The following is a 17721-nucleotide window of genomic DNA, read 5'->3' as shown; positions in this document are numbered from 1 at the left end:
AAAAATATTTTCTTCTGCATGTATCAGGATGTGGTGACTGAGGTGATAATTAAACAAAAATACGTAGTTAATACTCGGAATGTCTTCTGTTATATGTGATGAACACAAGAAAGAATACAGACACCAGGAATATGTGATATTGTTTTCTTGTAGGAAATAAGTATTGATTTAAAAATAGACATTTAAGCAGAAGTTACTGTTCAGGGTAGAACATACACCACTTACTAATCAATGACTGATTGCAGAGTGTAAAATTGTCATTTCGTAAAACTGATTTTTTACTACTGAAAAATACGCTCACAGCTTTTACAAAACTGATATAGAAACATTTTGTACTAATGTGTATGCCATATGTAATAAGTTTCAGTGTGTAAATCGACTCTTTTGTGAAGGAATAAACGGAATGTGCTACACAGGGAATCAAAGCACGTCTGTTGCTGATTGTAACTGCTGACATTTATTCTACACCTGCCATACTTATAAATTGAGTGGTATGATATGAATAAGCCGCTGTCAGAGCTACAGAGAGAATAAAGGAAATAAGTTGCTTTAAAATTGAAATGAAGCATAGAAATTTAAAGCTCTTTATTCAGATTTCACGACATACATACATACATATATTCTGCTGGCTAAAATACATTATACAACGTTTACATATAGCCATTTAATTAAAAGGTAACATCTCTATGATTCTCAAATATTATATAAGTGTCACATATAATTCTTTCTTTTGAAGATAACATCTATATATTTTTGAAACATAGATATTCATAACATGCAAATATTACACATAGATAATAATTATTACATAGCGATGCCTTCAGAACACCTGAAATCATTACAATGGTGACTTTTACTCACACAAAACAAAGAATATAATAATAACGGATGAAATACCGGCAGGCCTCGTTTAAATTCTGTTTAGAACGTAGCGTTCGTTTACATATAGGACATTTTAGTTAACTTTATAATATCCTTTTTAATATCCTGCAATAGGAGAGATGAGTGTTTTCATATAGAAAGCAGTAACAGAATAGATGAGTAGATATTATCTGTTTCGCTGACATGCTTCGTATTAATGCATTCAAATAATTCTAAAAATGTACAAATATATACCGATATTTATAACAGACAATAAAAATAAGACATTTATAATTAACGAAAAGTATTTATGCTTGCAAAACTACTCAATGTTCTTACTGAATCATTGTATCAAAAAAATGACATGAGTGAAGACGGTGTAAGTCAGTTCTTTTTTGTATATGACTTATAAATAATCTGTCATAGATTCGTTAGTTACAGAATATGGGATCGGATGTTTGTAATTAGGCTTCAGCAAAAATTAGCATCCAGAAATAAATATTTGCATGGCATTATCTGACGAAATACAGTAGTTCTTCTTAGTTCTCTTGAAACATTCCATCTGAATTATACATGTACAAAAATAAAAAGTGGATTAATACTGTATGCTCTTTCTCAGTCCTACACTTCTTCTCGCTATTCAATTTGCGCTACATTTCTCATAGAATTCTTTCATTGTGCGTTAGGACAAGTTCATGGTCCTTCCTCTGAGGTAATAACTTCACAATCTTGGAGGAAACTGTACTCATATCCAAACATGGCATACAGATCGATCTTATTTCTACAAAGATATTGTCGTTTGCACCAAATATACGCCTACAGTATAATTACTGCAAAATTCCTCATGACGGTATATATATACATATACATATGTTAGTTTTATGCACCATTGTTACAGGATTAAATGGCATCTTCGCACACTTATATTGCTAGTCACATCTACAGATATACATAAATAGAATATTTAATACTATTTTAAAAGCATTACAAAATATTTCAGAACCGCAAGCCAATAACTTAATTCAGTCATCTACGACATATACTTCTTTATATACGAAATTTTTTCCATTCTAGTCTACGTCTAAATATCTTTATTACTATGAGACTATTTATCATAACATATGTAGTACTTCTCAGCATATTTTTCTTACATATAAAATCTAGATGCATATGTAAACAGAATATTAAATCCTGTATGATATATATGTATATTTGGATAACAAACCATAAAATATTTCAAACATAATTTCCATTTATGGAATCCCATCAGTTAATAAATAGATTTATTCGGAGAACTTTTCTACTTCTACACATTCATTTTGTTTTTATTTATTTATTTATTTATTTCTGGGATTGTCCATAATGATATATAGATTAATATACATGACACCTTAGCTATACATGGGTTCTGGGACATATAAATAGAACATTCAGCCATGTGATATACTTTTCTACTGTGTGGCTTTACCACATCATAAACATTTCCTAACTTTAACCACTTACAATAATAGATCAGTTAAACATATATATCTTTGTGTAATATTTTTGTTATGTACATATGTACGTTATGTAGCAGCTCTCTTAACGAATAAAAGAAACGTAACTTGCGTTACGATACAAATAGCTTCAGTGAGAATCAGGTTATCACTGAAGAACACAGAGAAAAAGAAAATTTCAGAAGTTCAGTATATACTTTTAATGGGTGACACTAATGATATCTGCGCATGACACTGTAAATGGGAAAAAATGATGTGTTATGTGTCGACCACATATTATCTTGTAGAATACGTGGAAACAGCAAATGGAGGTGATGTCGATTGGCACTTAATGATGATAGTGCCATCACCTTCGGTTACTTTATCCTGGTTTAGAGTTGTTCACTGTTATATTTACAGTACTTTGATGCAAACATTTACTTGAAAGGTCATGGTTCTGAGAGGCGTACAAAAGGTGTAACAGGCCGCCTTTTATTCTTCATAGGACAAATCTTAGTCGGTAGATGCCGCCGGCTACAGCCACCTTACGGATGAGAGGACAGCATGCCCACGTTCGAAGGTGACCGGTGGCATTCACTGAAACAGATAATGCCAGAGGTTAGGTTCGCAGTTATTCACAAAAATTCACTATAAAATTAGCTCAGAAAATATTCCATGTCCTCAAAGACAGGCAATTCAACTTACATCATCCAACATTGCGGCAGATGAAATTGTTGCCACTGTTAAGGTGCTTGAAATACCTTCCAGGCCAATTTTATTTTGTCCATTCTATATAAAGACTTATGAACGTAACATCAGACTTAATATAAAATATCGTACAATTCGTAATGCCTTTTACTGTGGGCTGGATCGTCTTGTAACCACTGAATAGGTAATGTTTCGAATGTACACACAAAGTAACAAATAAACTGTGCAGGATGATTTCATGATGATGGTACAAATTATCATGGATAGTAGATTAGGGTAAATGTATCAATTTGGGGCAAGAGATCCTGGTCCGGAAATGACTGAGTCGACAGTTGTAAGCGAAAATCGTTCTGTTGCCTCCGACAGTGGATCTCTTCTACTGCAAGCTTACTGCTTTCCATATTTTTGGAGAGGGCAGTACGGACTAGAACAATAAAACCTGTCTACAAAAACAGGCTATAAAACAGACATCTTAAGAGCCATGAGCACTTCTTTAGTAAAAGAGATGTGTTTCACAATAGCAAAGGTGAACGAGTGTTCATAGCTTTTCTGGTCATGTTTACTGGACTTTTTCGCTTGTTTTGATGCGTACCACCACCTCCAAAAATATGTAAGCAAAGGGCTTCCAGCGGAGTATGTCCACACTCGGATGTAGCGGAACGATTTTCGCTTATAACGTTCGATTCGATCGTTTCCAGAGCAGGGTCCCAGACCTCAGATTGATACATTTACTCTACAAGTTTTTAACATCGTAACTGAATCATTACGCAAATTTTGCAATCAAATAAGTCTAAAAATGCATAAACACGTATCGATATTTATAACAGGCAATAAAAATAAGTCATGTATAATTAATGAAAAGTATTTATGCATGAAAAACTACTCAATGTTCGCTACTTTAAAGTTATAAAAGAACTGAGTGGGAGAGTACTTTGGTGACCAACAAAAGTGCTTCAGACATGGTGCTTGGCGTCTATATTTTTCGGGTGAAGATAAGCAGTCGGTGCCCACACAACTACCGAGATCTGAGCATTGACCATCTTAAAAGACTATAAGATAGCTACTATGGACTCGCTGATAAAACAAAGTAAGGATCATACGTGATGGAGCTAATTCCGACTGATGTTATTCAACGTCGCAGATATGGTAAACATGAAACTTCAGATAAAATCAGGCGTCAGGGCAGTGGACACTATCGTTTGCCTGACGGAAAGGGTAAGCACTTAAAGGTATGTAGAGGAAATTTATACAATATCTTTCCACATTTCTCACAAAGCAGTTAAAGTTCTCACTGAGTAAAGAAAATAGCAGACATGACCCATGATGTAGCACGAGGAGGTAACAAACCTTTTAAACTGAGTGAAGAATTAAGGTTATCTAGTAAAGAGAACATCGAATTATTTCCATTGGTAGGAGTTCATCACAGCCGACAAAGGTGCAGTAAGAAGTTTTTGAGCCCTAATTTGAGCATAAACAGAATGTTGATGGTTACAAGCAGAAAAACGTTGGTACTGGCATCACCTGCAGGGATTACTAGAGCATATTCACAAAAGAATATTCTCATCTACGCCTTGGGAGGCCAAGAACAAATATTTGTTCACGTTGTGAGCAGTTAAGCTCTCAGATGAAAACTGCTTCAAATTCCGACAAAGGAATATTTGAAACACAACTGATACTTCATCATCATCAAGAATAACAGGCACAAGAACACATGAGAAACGACATACTTGAATGTTAGATACCGTGAAATAACAAACTTGTTATTGCAGTGAACATATAGCAAATAATATTTCTACAACAATGACGCATTCACAGACGTTTTATTCTAGGCAGCTGTCCATCTATAACATTTGCCTCCATGAGTGTAATACAGTCAATAGCGACATTTGTCTTTGGACTGAGACTACTGTTGGTAGAGAAGGAAATGAAATGGGTTCGGTATTGTTACCATTATTAAGCAACTACTTTGGAGAACAGACTCATTTGAAGCTTTGGCGCGACAACTGCGTCGGTCAAAATAAGAGTCTGACGACCCTAATGACAACTATATTTCTCGTAGCAACTCACAAAATTCAGACTCTTTAGTTCGTTGGGGTTTGCTGTTTTGGAGAAAATGAAGGCAGTCATGAAGACTTACGTACCAGAAGACGTCAAGAAGATGACTGAGAAATTTCAACGTCATAAACATATTGAGACTGCAACAATCGACAGGACTGATATCAAGGACATTCCTTCAGTGAGTCCATAGATGCTCAGTATCACTAAAATGAAGATCAGTGATATACCCCAGATCTATGTTGAGGATGGACTTCAAGAACGTAACTTGATAAAATTAAAGGAATCTCACAATCACCTCAGACCTTGGGAAGACGTTCGTGTTTTTGTAAAGGTGTTAAATGTACATATTACTGCAGCAATGGTATATCTGAAATTCAGAGAAGCAGGGAAAATAATCTTGAAGAACTGGAAAAACTTGAAAATATTGTATGACCCCATACATTCCAGAAGAAGCATAAGGCTTTTCTCTGGACGTTATTAATAACGCAAGCTAATGCTAAAGACTAGTGTTTAAATAGAATACGATCAAAAGTATCCGGAGACCCCCAAAAACATACGTTTTTCATATTAGGTGCATTATGCTGCCTCCTGCTGCCAGGTACTCCATATCAGAGACCCCAGTAGTCATTAGACATCGTGAAAAAGCAGAATGGGGCGCTCCACAGAACTCACGGATTTCGAACTTGGTCAGGTGATTGGATGTCACTTGTGCCATACGTCTGCACGCGAGATTTTCACACTCCTAAACATCCCTAGGTTCCCTGATTCCGATGTGGTAGTGAAGTGAAAACATGAAGGGACACATACAGCACAGAAGCGTACATGCCGACCTCGTCTGTTGACTGACACAGACCGCCAACAGTTGACGAGGGTCGTAATGTGCAATAGGCAGACATGTACAAAGGAGTTCCACACTGCATCAGGATCCACTGCAAGTACTATGACAGTTAGGTGGGAGATGAGAAAACTTGGATTTCATGGTCGAGCGTCTGCTCATAAGCCACACATCACGCCAGTAAATGCTAAACGACGTCTTGCTTGGTGTAAGGAGCGTAAACATTGGACGATTGAACAGTGTAAAAACCTTGTGTGGGGTGACGAAGTACAGTACACAATGTGGCGATCTGATGGCAGGGTGTGGGTATGGCGAATGCCAGGTGAACGTCCTCTTCCAGCATATGAGTTGCCAACAGTAAAATTCGGAGGCGGTGGTGTTATGGTGTGGTCGTGTTTTTCATGGAGGGGGCTTGCACACTTTGTTGTTTTGCGTGGTACAATCACTGCACAGGCTTACGTTGATGTTTTAAGCATCTTCTTGCTTCTCCCTGTTGAAGAGCAATTCAGGGATGGTGATTGCATCTTTAAACACGATCGAGCACCTGTGCACGGCCTGTGGTGGAGTGGTTATACGACAATAACATCCCTGTAATGGACTGACCTGTACAAAGTCCTGACCTGAATCCTATAGAACACCTTCGGGATGTTTAGGAACGCTGAATTTGTGTCAGGCCTCACCGACCGACATCGATACCTTTCCTCAGTGCAGCACTCCGTAAAGAATGGGCTGCCATTTCCCAAGAAACCTTCCAGCACCTGATTGAACATATGCCTACGAGATTGGAGGCTGTCATCAAGGTTAAGGGTGCGCCAAGACCATGTTGAATTCCAGCATTACTGAGCGAGGGCACCACGAACTTGTAAGTCGTTTTCAGCCAGGTGTCCGAATACTTTTGATCAGGCAGTGTACGTTGAAACACAGAATATGAGTAGAAGGGGGTACAGTACACGAAACTGAAGAAAAATTAAATAATACCGTCACAACTTCAGAACCTTATGCTCACCACACATATGATATACAAATCTGGCATATCCTGCTGGTGCGTGAATGGTGTTATCACTTCACAATCCTGTTGGAAAAACTTATCCACAAAATTCAGCCGTATTTAGTCATTAGCATTAATAGTCAGTTCTGGATACACCACAAGTTTGGCAATATTGTGACTCTCATTCAACAAAACTTCCCAAACATCATATATGTGATAGTAAAAGAAAGAGTACTGCGGAGCTCTAATAGGAAAGAAATCCACAGACATCTCCAGAATCCCATAGTCACGAAGCACGTCACTGCTGGTTAATATACATGTGAATAGTCATAAGACGCCTGAAGGGAACTAATCTTGGTAGCCGTTAACCAACTAAACGCGAGAATGATAAGAATTCACATACAATAAATCAAAATTTCCGGTGAAGCTACGTAATACACATACGAAGTCTCCGGATTTGGCTAAATGGTGTAGATTCCTGCAAGGGTAAGTAATCTAAAGGCTACAGATATCTTAAAAATTGAGTCTACATGATCAGTTACAAACAAGCGTTACCCTATCAGTCAATTTTCAGGAAAGATTTTCTGATAACAAAAGTGTCTCAGAAATTTCAGTGAGAACAATAGTGCTTTAGCAAACGTAATGGGATATTCACCAAAAATTTTCTCAGTGAAACGGAGAATAAGTTTTAACCTCGAATAAGTTTGTGTTAATGAATATGCCTGTAATCAGCCTCATCTATTAGACGGAGCTCGTGCAAGACAACTTTACTTGGAAGTCGCTTGACCAGTGTCGGCGAATAAATACGGTATTCCAGTGCCTGTGTTGTTCCGAGTTACGATGCAATGTTCCCTCGGACACGCATTATAAATAACACAGGCCCTGTAATACCGTATTTTTTGGATATAATGTTATATTGATGATCTTCAGACCCGTTTGTAACTTTACAGAAGTGGTATTTTAATAATATACCCTACATGAATGTCTCACATCTACTTTTCAGTACCTTTTTCTTATTTTCTACAAATCATGATTTGGGCACTTGGACCCGTATAAAACTAAAAGCATCATTTATTAAATGCCATAGACAGTTGAAAGAATTCAACACATAAATAAATACCGGAGGAGAGAGAAATATGTCTACTTTTATTTGATGATACTTCAACTCTCTCTGAGCAAAAACCAGAAAATGTGCAATTATATAATCATACACGTTTCGTCTTTTTAGTAAAAATAGTCGCCGGTGCTGGTACTCTGTTTTCGATTTCAGGAAGTGTCGTCTGCTTGCACGTTGCTGAGGTATTTCTCCATTTTGCACTGACGTTTTCCGCCGTGTCTCATATTGGTTTAAGCCCTACACATTTCTTTATGTGAAACTGACGCAGCAGGGAACCACAACTATTTTTTGCGATCTCCTGACATCATCATAGTGATCCTGGTCAATCGTGTGACAAATTTAGTTAACTAAAAGTACACGACCTCAGAGTTTGCCAGTAACTACTGCTACTGCTGTATTCAATCACGCGTATTATCAAGAAATGTGTAACGCTGCAAAACAACGTGAGAGTAGACAAGAAACGTCAGTGCCAAAAATGTGCAAATATGAAATACGACACAATACAGCACAAATGATGTTCGTTTGCATACTCCTGACTAAACGTGTCTCTGAACAACAGAATGGCTCTATATTTTGTCGTATTTCACGTCAAGAAATGTGTAGTGCTGCGAACAAACCTGAGCGTGGTCAAAACACATCAGTTCCAAACGAAGGAGTGCCCCAAAAATATGTAAACAAACAACATTTCCTGATGCAACTCAAAATCGGTTTTAAAATACCACCATTGGCCTTGTTTTACAAATCGCACATTTTATTGTTGTTGCGAAGACGGAATTTAAATACCAGTAATAACCGTAAAGCACCTACGGAGGCTATTTACACTTTTCATTCAGAGACTTACACAAAGTGAAACAGAAATATGAAGATAATGTCAGGGGAATTGTGGATATCGATAAAAGAAAAAATTCTTAGTCAAACAGCCTATATATTCTGGAGCTATGAGCATGTGTGTCTTACGCATCATGTTAGATAAGCTACACTATGCTACAAATAAATACAGTTATTTATTTCAGTAAGCCAAACAAATAGACTGCTGCTAATTTGTACACCATGGGTCTCCAGATAAATTTTTGCTACACTCGTAATGACGTCGATGATGACGAAACGCTAAATTCAAAACTTACATCCTGCTCTTTAAAGGACAGCTTAGAAACTGTTCAAAGTGTCTACCTCGACTCTAATTACGTTCATTATATCATCACGTTTGTGACATCACATAGAGGTATGCATTTAATTTACTCGAAAGTAACGATTATTAGCATGATCTTTATCTCTGAGTAATGAACAGGGATGGAACGTATTGCTCCCTATACTCCTCATCGTGTGATCAAAATCAGGAATCACCGTAACAGATGCTTGCTCGAAACGGCCTCTGCAAGCTCAATGTACTACCGTTGTTTCTCGTTTATATGCACAGATAGGGCAGACGGAAAGGCATCGCCACTTTTCTCAGATACGTAAACAAAAAAAAGTCAGATTTAAGGTGTGTTATGAAAGTTACTGATGTACTGCCTGTCTAAAATATCCTTTCAGGCGACACACACTAGAACTAACTGCGTGTGATCTGAAGTGTCCGGTGTGGCCGAGCGGTTCTAGACGCTACAGTCTGGAAACGCGCGACCGCTACCGTCACAGGTTCGAATCCTGCCTCGGGCATGGATGTGTGTGATGTCCTTACGTTACTTAGGTTTAAGTAGTTCTTGTATCTCTTTGATATACATTGAAGCGCCAAAGAAACTGGTATAAGCATGCGTATTCAAATACAGAGATAAGTAAACAGGTAGAATACGGCGTTGCGGTCGGCAACGCCTGTTGTTGTTGTTGTGGTCTTCAGTCCTGAGACTGGTTTGATGCAGCTCTCCATGCTACTCTATCCTGTGCAAGCTTTTTCATCTCCCAGTACCTACTGCAACCTACATCCTTCTGAATCTGCTTAGTGTATTCAACTCTTGGTCTCCCTCTACGATTTTTACCCTCCACGCTGCCCTCCAATACTAAATTGGTGATCCCTTGATGCCTCAGAACATGTCTTACCAACCGATCCCTTCTTCTGGTCAAGTTGTGCCACAAACTTCTCTTCTCCCCAATCCTATTCAATACTTCCTCATTAGTTATGTCATCTACCCATCTAATCTTCAGCATTCTTCTGTAGCACCACATTTCGAAAGCTTCTATTCTCTTCTTGTCCAAACTATTTATCGTCCATGTTTCACTTCCATACATGGCTACACTCCATACAAATACTTCCAGAAACGACTTCCTGACTTTTAAATCTATACTTGATGTTAACAAATTTCTCTTCTTCAGAAACGCTTTCCTTGCCATTGCCAGTCCACATTTTATATCCACTCTACTTCGACCATCATCAGTTATTTTGCTCCCCAAATAGCAAAACTTCTTTACTACCTTAAGCATCTCATTTCCAAATCTAATTCCCTCAGCATCCCCCGACTTAATTAGACTACATTCCATTATCCTTGTTTTGCTTTTGTTGATGTTCATCTTATATCCTTCTTTCAAGACACTGTCCATTCCATTCAACTGCTCTTCCAAGTCATCGGCGAACCTCAAAGTTTTTATTTCCTCTCCATGCTCCATGAATTTTAATACCTACTCCGAATTTTTCTTTTGTTTCCTTTACTGCTTGCTCAATATACAGATTGAACAACATCGGGGAGAGGCTACAACCCTGTCTTACTCCCTTCCCAACCACTGCTTCCCTTTCATGTCCCTCGACTCTTATAACTGCCATCTGGTTTCTGTATAAATTGTAAATAGCCTTTCGCTCCCTGTATTTTACCCCTGCCACCTTTAGAATTTGAAAGAGGGTATTCCAGTCAACATTGTCAAAAGCTTTCTCTAAGTCTATAAACGCTAGAAACGTAGGTTTGCCTTTCCTTAATCTTTCTTCTAAGATAAGTCGTAAGGTCAGTATTGCCTCACGTGTTCCAGTGTTTCTACGGAATCCAAACTGATCTTCCCCGAGGTCGGCTTCTACTAGTTTTTCCATTCGTCTGTAAAGAATTCGTGTTAGTATTTTGCAGCCGTGACTTATTATACTGATAGTTCGGTAATTTTGACATCTGTCAACACCTGCTTTCTTTGGGATTGGAATTATTATATTGTTCTTGAAGTCTGAGGGTATTTCGCCTGTTTCATACATCTTGCTCACCAGATGGTAGAGTTTTGTCAGGACTGGCTCTCCCAAGGCCGTCAGTAGTTGCAATGGAATGTTGTCTACTCCGGGGGCCTTGTTTCGACTCAGGTCTTTCAGTGCTCTGTCAAACTCTTCACGCAGTATCACATCTCCCATTTGATCTTCATCTACATCCTCTTCCATTTCCATAATATTGTCCTCAAGTACATCGCCCTTGTATAGACCCTCTATATACTCCTTCCACCTTTCTCCTTTCCCTTCTTTGCTTAGAACTGGGTTTCCATCTGAGCTCTTGATATTCATACAGGTCGTTCTCTTATCTCCAAAGGTCTCTTTAATTTTCCTGTAGGCAGTATCTATCTTACCCCTAGTGAGATAGGTCTCTAGATCCTTACATTTGTCCTCTAGCCATCCCTGCTTAGCCATTTTGCACTTCCTGTCGATCTCATTTTTGAGACGTTTGTATTCCTTTTTGCCTGCTTCATTTACTGCATTTTTATATTTTCTCCTTTCATTAATTAAATTCAATATTTCTACTGTTACCCAAGGATTACTACTAGCCCTCGTCTTTTTACCTTCTTGATCCTCTGCTGCCTTCACTACTTCATCCCTCAAAGCTACCCATTCTTCTTCCACTGTATTTCTTTCCCCAATTCCTGTCAATTGTTCCCTTATGCTCTCCCTGAAACTCTGTACAACCTCTGGTTCTTTCAGTTTATCCAGGTCCCATCTCCTTAAATTCCCACCTTTTTGCAGTTTCTTCAGTTTTAATCTACAGGTCATAACCAATAGACTGTGGTCAGAGTCCACATCTGCCCTGGAAATGTCTTACAATTTAAAACCTGGTTCCTAAATCTCTTTCTTACCATTATATAATCTATCTGATACCTTTTAGTATCTCCAGGGTTCTTCCATGTATACAACCTTCTTTCATGATTCTTAAACCAAGTGTTAGTTATGATTATGTTGTGCTCTGTGCAAAATTCTACCAGGCGGCTTCCTCTTTCATTTCTTAGCCCCAATCCATATTCACCTACTATGTTTCCTTCTCTCCCTTTTCCTACACTCGAATTCCAGTCACCCATGACTATTAAATTTTCGTCTCCCTTCACAATCTGAATAATTTATTTTATTTCATCATACATTTCTTCAATTTCTTCGTCATCTGCAGAGCTAGTTGGCATATAAACTTGTACTACTGTAGTAGGTGTGGGCTTCGTATCTATCTTGGCCACAATAATGCGTTCACTATGCTGTTTGTAGTAGCTTACCCGCATTCCTATTTTCCTATTCATTATTAAACCGACTCCTGCATTACCCCTATTTGATTTTGTGTTTATAACCCTGTAGTCACCTGACCAGAAGTCTTGTTCCTCCTGCCACCGAACTTCACTAATTCCCACTATATCTAACTTTAACCTATCCATTTCCCTTTTTAAATTTTCTAACCTACCTGCCCGATTAAGGGATCTGACATTCCACGCTCCGATCCGTAGAACGCCAGTTTTCTTTCTCGTGATAACGACATCCTCTTGAGTAGTCCCCACCCGGAGATCCGAATGGGGGACTACTTTACCTCCGGAATATTTTACCCAAGAGGACGCCATCATCATTTAATCATACAGTAAAGCTGCATGCCCTCGGGAAAAATTACGGCTGTAGTTTCCCCTTGCTTTCAGCCGTTCGCAGTACCAGCATAGCAAGGCCGTTTTGGTAATTGTTACAAGGCCAGATCAGTCAATCATCCAGACTGTTGCCCTTGCAACTACTGAAAAGGCTGCTGCCCCTCTTCAGGAACCACACATTTGTCTGGCCTCTCAACAGATACCCCTCTGTTGTGGTTGCACCTACGGTACGGCTATCTGTATCGCTGAGGCACGCAAGCCTCCCCACCAACGGCAAGGTCCATGGCTCATGCAAATGTCTGATGCAGTTGTTGGATTGGTTACTGCTGCTACAATGGCAGGTTATCAAGCTTTATGTGACTTTGAACGTGTTGTTATAGTCGGAACACTAGCGATAGGACACAGCATCTCGGAGGTAGCGATGAAGTGGCGATTTTCCCTTACGACCATTTGACGAGTGTACCGTGAATATCAGGAATCCGGTAAAACATCAGATCTCCTACATCGCTGCGGCAGGAAAAAGGTCCTGCAAGAACGGGACCAACGACGACCTAAGAGAATCGTTTAACGTGACAGAAGGGCAACCCTTCTGCACATTGCTCCAGATTTCAATAATGAGCCATCAGCAAGTGTCAGTATGCGAACCATTTATCGATATGAGTTACGGAGCCGAAGGCCCACTCGTGTACCCTTCATGACTGCACGACACAAAGTTTTACACCCCGCCTAGGCCCGTCAACACCGACATTCGACTGTTGATGACTGGAAACATGTGGCCTGGTCGGACGAGTTTCATTTCAAATTGTATCGAGCGGACGGACGTGTACGGGTATAGAGACAACCTCATGAGTCCATCGACCCTGCTTGCAAGCAAGGGACTGTTCAAGCTGGTGGAGGCTCTGTGATGGTGTGGGTCGTGTGCAATTGGAGTGATATGGGACCCCTGATACGTCTAGATATGACTCTGACAGGTGGCACAGACGAAAGCATCCTGTCTGTTCACCTGCATCCATTCATGTCCATTGTGTATTCCGACTGACTTGGGCAATTCCGGCAGGACAATGAGACACAGCACACGCCCAAGATCGCTACAGAGTGGCTCCAGGCACACTCTTCTGAGTTTAGACGCTTCCACTGGTCACCAGACTTCTCAGACGTGAACATTATTGAGCATATCTGGGATGCCTTACAACGTGCTGTTCAGAAGACATCTCTACCCCTTCGTAAACTTACGGATTTAAGGACAGCCGTGCAGGATTTTTGGTGTCAGATCCCTCCAGCGCTATTTCAGACATTAGTCGAGTGCATGCCACGCCGTGTTGCGACACTTCTGCGTGGTCGCGGGGGTCCTGCACGATATCAGGCAAGTGTACCAGCTTTTTGGCTCCTCAGTGTAACTTGGTAATCTAACGTGATACAGACCCAACACGCCTTATAGTTATATTAGTAGACTGTCAGTTTCGTGAATCCGAACTGAATTTATTCAAAGAACTGCATTACGGAAGTCCCCAAAGCAGTTGTCATTACAACAGCTCCTAGGTTTTCTGTAATATCGTTCTTCAGATAGATTGAAACTTGGCAACACTGACTGCAGAAAATGCATTTATATCATTAGGATTTATTTTAGCCTCCAACATTTTTAAATGTTTCAAATGGCTCTGATCACTGTGAAACTTAACTTCTGAGGTCATAAGTCCCGTAGAACTTAGAACTACTTAAACCTAACTAACCTAAGGACATCACACACATCCATGCCCGAGACAGGATTCGAACCTGCGACCGTAGTGGTAGCGCGGTTCCAGACTGTAGCGCCTAGAACAGCTCGGCCACCCCAGCCGGCCAACATTTTTACTTCCATATGTTTGAGATAACGGACTCCACATATGATCATCAATACTACTGTCACAGCTAAGTCATTAGGCTATTGTTGTAAAATACACCTTTGAACCTCCTCATAAAGCGAGTTTCTTATCTTTAAAGTTAATTGAAATGTTTGCGTTTTTGCCAAATATTTGCGTATTTTTCAACTACACATTGTCAAAGGTAATAGCGTAGTCTTTGAACAGTTATAGGTTAGTGTTAATATAACCACCAAGCAATCAATATACCAAATAGCATGAGCAGTATTGGTAATATCACGCTTTCTTACATGGTAAATTGATGGTTCTGTGCCCTCTTCTTTCGTCGCACCCTTATTTGATAGCCAGGCGTTCTTTATTGGCTTGTGCTAATGTTAAACCACTTTGAAATAGGTGAAAATGATTGATGCGGTGTCTTTGTGTGTTCGTTTGGAATTCTATGTCATTTCTGGCTGCCAGCATATCACGTGGAAGATCTCTTGATTGCTTCATTTATTACTTATAATGATGTATGGTGTTAGGGAATGCCTTCGTGTCGGGGAAGGTGGAGACTGCGTTGTGTGACAGTGCTGCACCTAGCAGAAATGTTCGTCAAACTGTGATAGAGAAGAATCTACTAGCTTATTGGCTTCATCGAGGAATTCCGGAAGTTTCTCAGTGACTGTGATGGTTAAGAATGTGAGTATGTCTGCATGTGCCTTGTACGTATCAGTTCGTTGCACTTAAATTGAATTCATCGTGTTTTTACCACAGTCAGATCAATATAAATAAAGATTTTTTACGTTCGTTTCGTCAGTGATGGAGACCATAAAGTAGTTAATAAATTCCATCAATTTCTTCCGTGACTGTCGAAAGAAATAACTAGATTAGTAAACAAAATCTCAGGGGCATGGGCCCTAATATTAATAGCACATATAACTTACGATCTTCCCGGTGGTCATCGAGTCGAAAGCCTGTCATGGATTTTAGTACTGAAATAGAAACTCGAACTGTGTAGCACAGAGTATTTCCATTTTGGTCTTTTAGGGCATCATCTTGCTTTAGCGATACAATTACAGACGCCCGTGTTCATATTAGTCATTTTTAACGATACTTTAAAATCCAAATTACTCGTACTTATGTTATCTTATTACATGAGTACAAAAGCTGGTATTTTGCTTGTATTTCGCAGGTAGATTCTTCAGTAATATGAGGTCAAACAAAACCTTGCGCCACCTTTCATACATGGTTATAAAAGACTTTTCCAGACTTCAGGGCGTATCACAATATTCAGCATGAAGCATCCAAGTTTGCTCCTTCTGATCTTCTGCCTACCTTATAATACACAGGACATTTCTTTCTTTAATGCATCTGCCTCTCCTCCCCCCTATCCCACCCTTGAAAACTTTAGTCAAATTCAGTAAGAGTGTCTGTGACAGAATCTGTTCCTGTCTTTTCTTTTGGCCGCCTATTTGCCTTACTGTTTCTTTTCTTTACTCACAGCATGCTTCACTCTGTATCATGAAACTTTTAATTTATCGTGTATGAAACGTTAATTCTTTACTGCTGCACAATGTAATTAGCAGGGTATTCGTATTGCAGGCTTACTGTTGTATTCATATCGCGAATTAATTTTTTAACGACATTAATTTTTGCTGAATAAATCAAACAATTCTTACTGTATTATTTTTGGCTCCCATGGTCGTCGTTTCCTGCCACAGTTAATACATTTACAAAAGGATTGTAAATTATTTTCTGTAAATTTTGTCACTTTTAAGTTACGTACTCTTACTACACCTAATATCCGCCTCAAGAGCCAAGATCGCTAACGTATGCCTGTGCTCTGGCGCTCGACTCAGAAGTAAGCTCATTCGAATACTGGAGTGCATGAAATTTTCTATGCCAGTATTTGGCAAGCAATGGGAGGAGGGGTGGTGGCATAAGATTCCCGACCACCAGTATTTGCACCATTGTCCTGGATTAAAGTCCTACCTCTCCGCAGTGCCTCATGAAGTGAGAGCATGTGACACAGTTGATGGTCTCTCGTGATTGGGATGGGGACTTTAAGCTCGGGGCCCCTTTGGTGCTATTCGAGAAAAGTAGGCAATGTGCTGGCATCGGGTTTCATCTTCTCAGTTCTCATATCATCATCATCGCGTGACACTACAGTACACACGCATCGATTGCATTCTTCTACACTCAATAAATACACATACAAAGTAATTCTCATATATTCAAGAGACCAATGTGCAAGGAGGAAGAATAGCATTTCAGACAGGCAGTTGAACCACGGCCTGGGATATCCTAGCCAGCAATGTCATGCAACATTTACACTTTTACTTCATCTAATGAAGTTTTATGTTCTTTACTTGATTTCTTCTCCATTTGTAAAAAAATAAATAAGAAGCCCTCATCAAAAGGAGCTTGGTTCTGATTACATCCTTTGATGCACATTCCTTGCAGGGCTACAGAAAATACAAATATGAAAACCCGACGTGCCAAGAAGAAATTATCCGAACGGAATGGAAATCGGTAGCTATAATGTACATATACAGACAAACAAATTACACTCCTGGAAATGGAAAAAAGAACACATTGACACCGGTGTGTCAGACCCACCATACTTGCTCCGGACACTGCGAGAGGGCTGTACAAGCAATGATCACACGCACGGCACAGCGGACACACCAGGAACCGCGGTGTTGGCCGTCGAATGGCGCTAGCTGCGCAGCATTTGTGCACCGCCGCCGTCAGTGTCAGCCAGTTTGCCGTGGCATACGGAGCTCCATCACAGTCTTTAACACTGGTAGCATGCCGCGACAGCGTGGACGTGAACCGTATGTGCAGTTGACGGACTTTGAGCGAGGGCGTATAGTGGGCATGCGGGAGGCCGGGTGGACGTACCGCCGAATTGCTCAACACGTGGGGCGTGAGGTCTCCACAGTACATCGATGTTGTCGCCAGTGGTCGGCGGAAGGTGCACGTGCCCGTCGACCTGGGACCGGACCGCAGCGACGCACGGATGCACGCCAAGACCGTAGGACCTTACGCAGTGCTGT

At 39.9% G+C, this 17721-nt stretch overlaps 1 protein-coding gene across 1 annotated transcript in view; it reads right to left on the bottom strand.

The window, feature by feature from the left end:
* Positions 1-680: 680 nt before the first annotated feature.
* LOC126471224 (protein tipE) overlaps positions 681-17721 on the bottom strand; it is a 526467-nt gene continuing 509426 nt past the window's right edge. Inside the window, exon 3 of the mRNA XM_050099348.1 lies at positions 681-2933. Within this exon, the coding sequence (XP_049955305.1) occupies positions 2882-2933 (52 nt within the window). The 3' untranslated portion in view covers positions 681-2881. The remainder of the gene's footprint in view (positions 2934-17721) is intronic.

This window comes from Schistocerca serialis, chromosome 3 (genome assembly GCF_023864345.2).
Source record: "Schistocerca serialis cubense isolate TAMUIC-IGC-003099 chromosome 3, iqSchSeri2.2, whole genome shotgun sequence".
Lineage (NCBI taxonomy): Eukaryota > Metazoa > Arthropoda > Insecta > Orthoptera > Acrididae > Schistocerca > Schistocerca serialis.
Note: the sequence above shows the minus strand (reverse complement) of the source record. Positions and strands in the feature narration are given on the sequence as shown.